Source organism: Chelonoidis abingdonii, chromosome 9 (genome assembly GCF_003597395.2).
Source record: "Chelonoidis abingdonii isolate Lonesome George chromosome 9, CheloAbing_2.0, whole genome shotgun sequence".
In the NCBI taxonomy this organism is placed as follows: Eukaryota; Metazoa; Chordata; order Testudines; family Testudinidae; genus Chelonoidis; species Chelonoidis abingdonii.
This window is the reverse complement of record NC_133777.1, coordinates 40,759,086-40,769,503: the sequence shown is the minus strand read 5'-3', so window position 1 is coordinate 40,769,503 and position 10,418 is coordinate 40,759,086. Positions and strand designations below refer to the sequence as shown.

The following is a 10,418-nucleotide window of genomic DNA, read 5'->3' as shown; positions in this document are numbered from 1 at the left end:
ACAGCCTGTTGGGACCAGCAGGAGTGAGCGGGGCTTTGCGCTGGGGCTCAGCTGCTTTCTGAACTGCACTGTGCTTCGCTGTTTTAACTGGATGGTGAATTAAGAGGGAGGGGCATCTGCACACTGCCAGCAGCTCTGGCCTGATGCCGAGCGGGGATCCTTCGTCTCTCACCACTGCTGACCCAATTACTACTGCACTCTCTTTGAGTGGTAGTGGGGAGTGCGTGCCACTGTTATGGGGCCTGCATGACTGTATCAGCCAGCTGGAGTAATTACTGCCCCCGCCCTGCCTTTCTCTCTGCTCTCTTTCACCACGCGCTTGCCAGCCATGTGTCTTCTGTGGCACATGGCCCCTCTTGTCGGCTGGCCTAATTCATCTGGGCCTTTCTTCTCTGCCTTCCCTTTGCAACCTGTGACCATGTGGAAGGGCTGTGGCACAGGAGAGGCCCTGTCCTGCGTGGGGGGAGGGAGAGTGTATGGCAGTTGAATCAGCAGATGACCCATTTGCAGAAGGATAATGGTCCCCTCACGGCTTTGAACGGCAGCTGGGTTAGCCCAGTATTGGGAGTTGGGAGACTTGGGTTCTAGTCCCACCTCTGCCATTGACCTTTCTCCCTTTTGGGTGTCTTTCCCTCGATTATAACATGACCCCACTTTCAGTCACTCTCAATCACTCCACCTTAGGAGTGCCCCAGAGGCCTCTGCACCGGTTCCCACCATGCTTCACAGAAGATGCTGCTCCAATTGGCTCTTTGAGGTATGGGGTGAGCGTGATTTATGGCATCCAAGAAACAGGGAAAGAAAGCAGCTGGCAACAACCCCTCCTGCTCCAACAACCCTTGAGCTTTGTGATTGCTCACTCTCCTGATCCTGAACAGCCAGAGTCCTGCGGGAACACCTCAACCCTGGGCTCCTCTATCCTAGTGCGGGTCACTATGCTGGGAAACTGCCTATCCCATCGACTCCTTCACGGCATCTAGAGCCAGCTTTCCCTGGCTGCCAGCCAGGTTGTCAGCTAACTGTGCTTGTGTCAGGAAGGCAAGTGAGCTGTAGCCATAGGATGAAGGGCTGAGCAGATAGCAAAGCCAATGGGCCAGATCCTCAGCTGGTGTAACTCGACAGAGCTCTGATGTACATCAGGTGAGGAAGTGGCCCTAAGGGTGTCTGCTAGCCCGGTGCATGCTGCGCTTTGCACAGATGAAGGCTGGCAGGAGACTGAAAAGTCTTTGATCTGAAGAAAGCGCTTTGCCATGGACTGTGGGGGCCAGGGAGGGGTTCATCCACACAACATGGCATGGGCCAAGCACAGGGTTCTCACAAAGCAGTGCGATCTATTCCCTACCCCCCAGGCTACCTGCCCAGGAATCCAGCGCTTCTGGGGGCTGGGTGGAGAGAAATGAGGTGGAGGGGGCCAGGCTGATTCAGTGCTCAAAAGGCCATCTCCTGTTTTCCTTTTTACCTTCTGGAGCCAAACCCAGGTTTGGATTTTGCAGCTGGGGCCCATCCCGCAAAGAATATCAACAAAGACCCTGTCGCTTTCCAATTTAGGAAACCATGTTTATTTGCTAGGGGTTAGAAAGACACTTCTACAGTATGTACAGCCCCATCTCCCTCACGCAGACCCCAGTGCTCCATGTGCGAAGGAGAGCCCCTTACACTGGAATGCTGAGCACCAGAACCCAGCTTGCACAGGCAGCTGTGCACCCATGCCATGAATACAACATGCTTTAGGGCACACCGGTTATGGTGACTGTCTTGGCCATGGCATAGTCAATAAACCAGCATAGATTCTGGCCTGTCTGCACTCTATGGTCCCATTTGCTATGCAGAACACAAGGACTGATGAAGGTCGCACAGTGAGTGCAGGGAAAATGAGCAGCTCACACACAAGGGCTGTGTTATGATGCTCCCAGCACCTAGACCTGGGCCAGTGTCAAGTGGTGACCTCATGGCAGGTATTGCCAGGTGAACACCACGCATATGGTGTGTGGAGAGTAGGGGTTGGGCTGCACAGGGCGGGTGGGGGAGTAGGTGGGCAGGTATCATGGGTCAAAAGATGAGCACATGGCCAAGGTCGTGGGTGCAAAGGGACAAGCATGTGACTGGTACAACGAAGTCAGTGGGGCAGTTGCAAATACACATGGCATATGGAGTGGTACAAACGGTGCCCCAAGCAGAGGCTGAGGGACGGGCCAGCCCTGTCTGTTCCCCCAGGCCATGTTTGAAAGCATGGCTAGAGCAGGCCCAGGCAGTTTGCCTGCTGCGTTTCCGTGCTGTCTCCTCGCCGGTGATAGATGGAATAGAGGGTTGGGAATCTGCCTCCAGACAGAGCTAGTGTCGAGCTAGAGATGGGAGGGGATGTTTGCACCCCGAGAAGCCACATAAATGAGGCAAAAAGCAGGACTGCCTAGACGGGACTACACTAGAGCAAGACAGTGGTGGGTGTTAGTGGGTGAGGCAGGAATTAAGGAGCAGAGAGCACTGACAGCCAAACCAGATGCAATTAAAGGAGATGGGTTGGTGTTGTCAGTCTCTGCTCCATTCGCAAAGTTGGGATCCAATGAGCTTTAGACCAGCAGGGCTGTGGCTCCAGTGTGAGCCGGGGTCTGGTCTCTCCCACGGGCAGGCCCATTCTTGGACGCTGTCTGGGGGGCTCTGATGCAGTGTTCAGGAGACGCCAGGAGAAATTTAAGTCCAGGAGTAGGAGTGGGATTCTCTGGGGTTGTCTCTCATGTCCTCTCCATCATCCAGTGAGAAGGAGAGGCCTCTCCCTGCCACTGGTGACACAGTATGGCTGCCCGAGAGGATGGAGCCTCGCTGCTAGGAGAGGTGAAGGGGTTTGGAGGAGCCTGACTGGACCATGAGGGATCCTGCATCCAGCTCGCGCCTGTCCTGCTGCCTGTTGTTCTCCTCATTCATCTGGGATACCTCAGTGGAGCCTGCCTCAAAGCCAGGCACTGTGTGGGCAGCGTGCACCACATGGACCTTGTTGCGGGCCTTCTTCCTCAGGAGGCAGCCGAAGACCTTCTTGAAGCCCTTGCGGAAGTGCTTGGAGACCAGGGCGTAGACGATGGGGTTGAGGCAGGAGTTGGCGTAGGCCATGCAGTGGGAGAGCAGCCGGAAGGCGTAGGTGGCCTGGTTGAAGGGGAAGTCCCCATAGAGGTAGCGCAGGATCACCACGTGGTAGGGCAGCCAGCACAGGCAGAAGAGGATGGTCACTATGATGATCATCTTGGTCACCTTCCGCTTGGCCTTCTTGGACTCTGACATATCTTCCAGGGGGTCCACAGCTGTCCACAGGTACTTGATGGTCCTGGTGTAGGAGAGGCTGACGATCAGCACAGGGATCACGTAGCCAAAGGCAAACGTGCTGGTGTCTATGATCTTGCGCTTCCACTCCTCCCAGCTGGGCATGCAGATATAGCTGGACTCCCACTCGATCAGGTCGTAGTAGCTCAGGTACGGACCAGCGAAGATCACAGAGAGGCCCCAGATCACAGCCAAGGCAGCAACTGCGTTGCAGGGGGTCCGCAGTTCCCGGGAGCGCAGTGGGTAGCGGATAGCCAGGTACCTGGAGATGAAACCAAACTGGCAGTGGTTAGGGGTGCAGAGGACTCTGCCTTGGACACGCAGTCGCTGTGGGATTCCTGCTATCCTGTGGCAGTGGTTCCCTCTCTCCCCTTCTGCCTACATCCAGCCTCAGCAAATGCGTGCGACATCACTAAGGAAGGGTCCTCGCCCTGCCAAAGCCTCTTAACCCATTCAGAATACGGCCCTGTGTACGGCAGCGTTTTGATTCCTAGTGGGATTCTTCCTGGACAGCCATATTTTTCTAACCCAGGTCCCTTCCCCTCCCTCCAGACAAAGAGGGCTCGGCCTAGTTCCCTGAGCACTGGCCGGAGAGGTGAGGCTGGGGAGGCCACTCAGGAGTCACACACGATGCTCCCTCTCCCCAGGGATGAAGCATGTTCCCTCCCTGGCTCTCCCATGCCCAGCTGGAGCAGGAGAGGGCAGGATCAAACACAGGTCCCAGCCTCAAACCCCTCACGTGGCAGCCCATGCTGACACACGGTCTGCTGAAAGGAAGAGATTGTGCCTCTGCCTGGCTGAGAATGAGACTGGGATCTGATCAAACTCAGGCCCAGCCCTGAGCCTTGGTTTGAGGCCTTTGGGTCCTTGCGTTCTTGGACAAGCCAGGGATGAGATGAACAGCTCTAGGAGGTCAGTGGGAGTCGTTCCATTGATTTCCATGAGGTTTGGATCAGGCCCGGAGGTAGGCAGATCTGCTCGCTGGGATCTTGCCTATACTGGCCCAGAGGAGGGGAGCTGGAGGTGCCAGAAATGACGACTCTTCCTGTCAGCATTGGGCTAGTTTCTGGGGTCAATAAATGTCCTAGCGGCAGTTTGCTGCCTGTCTGTTCTCCCCTGGCGCTGCGCCAGTGCACCTCCAAGTTAAACCACACAATGCAAAGTGCTGCTCCTGGCTCTCCCGCAAGCGCCGGGAGCCTGAGAGAGCAGAGCGGTGTGGAGGAGGAGCGCTGCTCTCGGCTCTTGCACACACATCAGCAGGGAGAGCAGCCAAGTGGGAACATCTGTCTGCAGCACCCCAGGAGAGCTGAGACATGTTCAGTATGACAGTCCCTGCAGGGCCCTGGTGTGGGTGACAGCTAGGAAGGGAGACAGCTGGGATCCTAGCTGACTTGTGGACAGGAGACTGTGGGGAAGGGGGATTAGCTGTCAATGCAGGCACAAGCCCTTCACTGCTCCAGTCTAAGCCTGTCCTCGTCAAACAGGGACTGATGCTCATTGCCACGTGCTGTGCCTTAGGTGTTCATCCCTGGCAACAGAGCACAGCTGACAGCCAAAGACAATAACTCCACCGGCACAAGTGGTCACCCCAAGCAGTAGCGTAGCTTGTCTCTGCTGTACCATCCATCTGGAAAGCTCCAAAAGCATTTCCCAGACAAGGTACAAGGATGGCTTCATCCTGCACAGAAGTGCAGCCACCTCTAGGGTGGAACACAGCAACATTCTTCAGCAGCAATACTATGTAGCAGGAGAGGTAGAGAATAACCTGAAACCAGGTGGGCAGAATGCAGTGCCAGGGGACACGCTGGGGAGCTGTAGGGGTTTTAAGAGACTGTCCCTGGTTCTGAGCTAGCTGAAAAGATGCTGTCTCCCATTGCAACTCCTTGAACTCTTACTTTCCATCTGCAGTGAGGTACCATGAGCCATATCCCCTCATGTTAGGCTTCAATCTGATCTCAGAAGCTACCTGGGGTCAGCTTTGAGCCAGTACTTGGGTGGGAGACCTCCAAAGATGGCTCACAGTAAGTGCTATGGGAAGTGGTCCTAGTGATTTATCAGTCACCATCAGATATAAAACTAAGAACCTGGCTACGTTTGATTATCAACGTTCTCTCAGCTTCTTTCTCAGGAGTGCTGGGGCTGTGTCCCTGAGGTCCTAGTCCAGTTCTGGGCTATCTTAATGCCCCTTGTCCTCTCTGCTGGGGATGCTATTCTTCTCTTCTTACCCCCAGACAGCACCTAGCACAATGGGATCCTGGTCCCTAGCTAGGTTCCTGGCACTACAGTAATACCAATAACTGCTGGGGACATTCCTATAGAAGGGGTGGTATTTCAGTGGTGAGTGAAGTGAATATAAGAACGGCCATACTGGGTCAGACCAATGGTCCATGTAGCCCAGTATCCTGTCTTCTGACAGTGGCCAATGCCAGAAGCTTCTGCGGGAATGAACTGAATAGGGAAGTTCATCAAATGATCCATCCCCTATCACCCAGTCCCCTAAGTAGTCAGAGGCTTAGGGACATCCAGAGCATGGGGTTGTGTCCCTGACCCTCTTGGCTAACAGTCATTGATGGACTTATCCTCCAGGAATTTACCAAATTCTTTTTTGAACCCAATTATACTTGTGGTCTTCACAACCTCCCCTGGCAACAAGTTCCATAGGTTGATTGTGTGTTGTGTGAAGAAGTACTTCCTTCTGTTTGTTGTAAACCTGACTATTAATATCACTGGGTGACCCCTGGTTCTCCTACATATCCCCCCTTGGTTGTCTCTTTTCTAAAATGAAGAATCCCAGTCTTTTTAATCTCATCTCAGATGGAAACTGTTCCATACCCCTAATCATTTTGTTGCCCTTCTTTGTACTTTTTCCAATTCTAATAAATCTTTTTTGAGATGGGGCGACCAGAATGGCACAGAGTATTCAAGGTGTGGGCGTACCATGGATTTATACAGTGGCATTATGATATTTTCTGTCTTCTCTATCCCTTTCCTAAACCTCCTAACATTCCAGTAGCTTTTTTGACTGTCACTGCACATTGAGTGGATATTTTCAGAGAACTATCCACAGTGACTCCAAGATCTCTTTCTAGAGTGGTAATAGCTAATTTAGACCCCATCATTTTGTATGTATAGTTGGGATTATGTTTTCCAATGTGCATTGCTTTGAATTTCATCTGCCATTTAGTTACCCAGTCATCCAGTTTTGTAAGATCCCTTTGTAACTTTTTCTAGTCAGCTTTGGACTTAATTATCTCGAGTGATTTTGTATCATCTGCAAACTTGTTCACCTCACTGTTCACCCATTTTTCCAGAGAGTTTATGAATATGTTGAACAGCTTAGATCCAAATACAGATCCTTGGGAGACCCCACTATTTACCTCTCTCCACTGTGAAAACTGACCCTTTGTTTCCTATCTTTTAACCAGCTACTGATCCATGAGAGGACTTTCCCTCTTATCCCATGACTGCCTACATTGTTTAAGAGCCTTTGGTCCTTGTCAATGGCTTTCTGAAAGTCCAAGTACACTATATCCACTGAATCACCCTTGTCCACAGGGTGGTTGACCCCCTCAAAGAATTCCAATTGATTAGTAATAGTGCTTCCTATATAGCTTGGGAAGTACTTTGGGCTCATTCAGAAAGAGAGGTGATATGTAAGGTAAGATAGGAATAGTCATTAATTACCTTTATATAGAATATAGCTTTGATAGAGATCAGTAGATCTCAGAGTGCTTTACAAAGAAGTTCAGTATCATTATTTCCATTTTACAGATAGGGAAATTGAGGCATGGACTAGCTCGATCGATCTGTAAGTATTTATACAGCACCAATGGATGTATTGGCTGCAGGACTCTTGACACCTTTCTATCTTCAGTCCCTGATATCAATGTGGGTTTCTTAGTTATGGGGTAGTTTGCCTTCCTTACCCCCACCGGCAGTGAATGTAACAACAGGAAAAATGAGGTGATCCAACCAAGCCAAAGCATGATCCATGGGAAGAACATGTACTTCCCCCACTGTTTTGCACGTAGGGGTGAAGTCGGGGCAGTGCAGCCAAAACTGGGCAGATGCCCTCTCGCAAACCAACTGACCTGATTCTGATCTGCTACACAGGTATACATGAGGAATAGCTCACCTGCAGTCAATAGAGCTATGTTGCTGAATGTCCACATGAAATCAGAATCAGGGCCTAATTCGTAGCATGAACCAAAACTTGCTTTCAGAATTCTGCATTGAACGCACACACTGAATTGTATTTAAGGCAGAATGAGCCAGATCCCTAGCTAGTGTAAATCAGCATCACTCTGCTAATGTCAGGGGAGCTTGGCTGCCTTACTCCAGCTAAGGATCTGGCCTAATATTTTTGTGATATGACACTGGGTCCCTTATTAGACAGAGCTAGGGCCAGATTTGGCCCTGTTACAAGCAGGCATGCCTGCACTGGAGACAACTGAATCATTGCTGATTATACCAGGAACTGAGCTTGGCCCCCAGTTTGAATGCACTGTGTGTGCAATGTATTATTGGCACAAATCTTGGGGCTTCTAAACTGATAATCTGTCAGTGTGTTTCAGTGATGGTCTGACTGCGGTAGAAAGGCAAGTCCTCTATAAACCCACAGAGCTAGAATCTGTCTATCTTAGGCACTTTATCTGGCCCCTAATACCAGGTTAGCTGAGTACCTCACATGCTTTCATGTATTTATCCTGTGAAGGAGGGCACTGCTACAATCCCATTGCACAGATGGGGAAACTGAGGCATAGAGCGGCTAAGTGATTTGCCCAAGGTCACACATGCAGTCTGTGGCAGAGCAAGGAATTGAATCCAGTCCTCCACATTCCAGGCTAGTGTCCTAATCACTAGACCATCCTTTCTCTAGAAAAACACAGGCAGTGGCAACACAAGCTTCCCTGCCCAGCTGACCTGGCAGGGCCACTTCTAGGGTACAGAGTGCAGTGGCTCTCTCTCTTTGGCCTGTAAGAACGTGGGTTGTGAAGGGGACAACTAACAGGAACTGTACTAAGTCCCTCCAACCCTTTTGGCACAGACCACATAGGAACAGCGTTAGGTCATTACTGGTGCAAGCTGGGTTTGACCTGGGGGTGATGAGTCCCCTTTTCCCCATTCTCTGAGCCTCCCAGCTCCCGAGGCCAGGCTCAGGGCATCTGGTAGGGCTCAGCAGCCCCATGGCAGGTTTCGGCCTTGCTTACCTGTCCACTGAGACGGCAGCCAGTGTGAAGCTGCTGGCATACATGGTGAGGTAAATGAAGAAGTGGACGGCCTTGCACATGAAGGAGCCGAAGACCCAGCCCTCCAGCGAGTAGATGGTGGCCTGGAAGGGGACGCAGAAGATAATGAAGAAGAAGTCGGCCAGGCTGAGGTTGAGGATGAAGAGGTTGGTGGTGTTGTGGCCCATCTGGTCATTGCGCAGCAGCACTGCCAGCACCAAGCTGTTGCCCACCGTGCCCAGGAGGAAGATGAGGGAGAAGACCACTGGGATGATGACACTGGCAGGGCTGAACTGAGAGCTGTCTGAGGCGTTCCAGTACCCAGCCAGGCTGGCAAAGTCCTCGTGCTCTGTCATCCTGCCTTCAGGGGAGATGCAGGACACCTGGTGGGTGCAGAGGGAGAGAAAGGGAAGAGATCTTAATGAGGAAGAGAGTAGCCCTTGACTCTGTCTGACCGGACTGGGAGGATGAGACCCCATTAACAACTCTATGGCCAAGTGCTCTTCAGCAGAATCTGCTGGTTACTATTGGCTTGGGGAACACACAGCATGAGATTGGGCTCTGTCTTAACAAAGCCAGTGTCTCCGAGCCTCTGCTCTCAATTCTTTCCCCTATGCCTCTGAATCCGGGATCAAGCTGCAGCACACACCAGGGTGTGCTCCTGGAAAGACAGCGATGCCTTGCCTGCCCCCAGCACAAAGAAAGCAGGGCTCTCCTGTTCTGGAATGGAGTAGCTGGGATCTACGCACACTGGCCTCTGCAGCAGCTCTTCCTCCCAGACAGCCTGACTGATTACAGGAGAACAGCATTCCCACTCCAGCAATGAGACTCTCATGGTAAATCAACACACTCGCAAAGCCAGGGAGTTTTACTACACTACATAAATACACAGTGTGGTTTCCCTCCTCCCCCACCCCTGCTCTGCTAGATTAACTGTAGAACCACAAAACACAGGGCTATAAATGCCTCTTTCCGACAGTGGATGTAAAGCAGTTGGCCTGTCTGTAGGGCAGCTCCGAGCCGATGCAGTGTGTTATAGAGGCATGAGCGCTCACTCTCTGATACTTGGCAACTTTGCTCTTCTTGTTTGTGTTTTGTGTGGTTTCCCTGCCCCTAAAACAGGTCACTTAGCCTGAAAGTATAACATTGTGTATGGAAATTGGATCATCTAACCGGAAGGGGTGAGGACCCAGCGATTGATTCCCCTAAGACAGTGCTTCTCAAAGTGATGGGGTCCACGAGCCATTGGCTGCTGGTCTGTGGCGAGTTTCCTCATAAAAGTGTCAAATAGGATAATAATATGGCACTGGTCCCTGGCACATTGAAAAAAAAAATTGCCGGTCCCCCACATCAGATAGCTTGAGAAGCACTGCCCTAAGAGATCTGACAGGTGTGTGTGGGAGTGAGGCGAAATGGAGGCCCTCTACCCAATCCCAGAGTAGGGAGATGTTTCTGCTAAAGGGACCAGCAGTGCAATAGTCAACCATGTTGCTAGTTAAAGTGATCATTAGGTTTCAGAGTTAATGGTTGCACTAAAGAGGGCAGCTCACACCTCAGAGGTTGTCTGGCTACACAGCATTGCACCAGGCTCCTTTGGAAGGGTTTCTGCACAGCCATGATGGCTGGGAAATTATTTGAGATTAAAATAAACCCCAGACCTGATGAGTGATGATGAGAATGGAATGTGTCCATGCTGTGTAGGTAGGACTCGGAAACATGCACAGGTGCTTCTGGATTAAGGTTTGGCATTTGAGATTGAATCAGGGCTAGCATTTAAATCCAGAAGCTTGAACTCTCACAAGCTGATCTCCTATACTTATTAAAGTGGGATGCTTTCTGCAAAGAAAATGTATCCACTTGTCCTTCTTCGCTGGAGCTGGG

The 10,418-nt window shown here is 51.4% G+C and overlaps 1 protein-coding gene across 1 annotated transcript; it reads right to left on the bottom strand.

Annotated features, from left to right (window-relative positions):
- Window positions 1–1,543: 1,543 nt before the first annotated feature.
- LOC116833284 (galanin receptor 2b-like) lies at window positions 1,544–9,016 on the bottom strand. The gene is made up of 2 exons (XM_032794724.2): window positions 8,520–9,016; window positions 1,544–3,571 (listed from the first exon to the last, which is right to left on the bottom strand). Exons 1-2 carry the CDS (start codon window positions 9,014–9,016, stop codon window positions 2,821–2,823), a joined length of 1,248 nt encoding a protein of 415 aa, XP_032650615.2. The 3' UTR covers window positions 1,544–2,820.
- Between the last annotated feature and the right edge of the window lie 1,402 nt (window positions 9,017–10,418).

Coding starts and splice junctions, on each gene's coding strand:
- LOC116833284 (XM_032794724.2), bottom strand. CDS start 9,016: ATGGGGTCTCATCCTCCCAGTCCGGTCAGACAGAGTCAAGGGCTACTC. Junction 3,572..8,519: donor GCTGCCGTCTCAGTGGACAG/GTAAGCAAGGCC, acceptor TTTCATCTCCAG/GTACCTGGCTATCCGCTACC.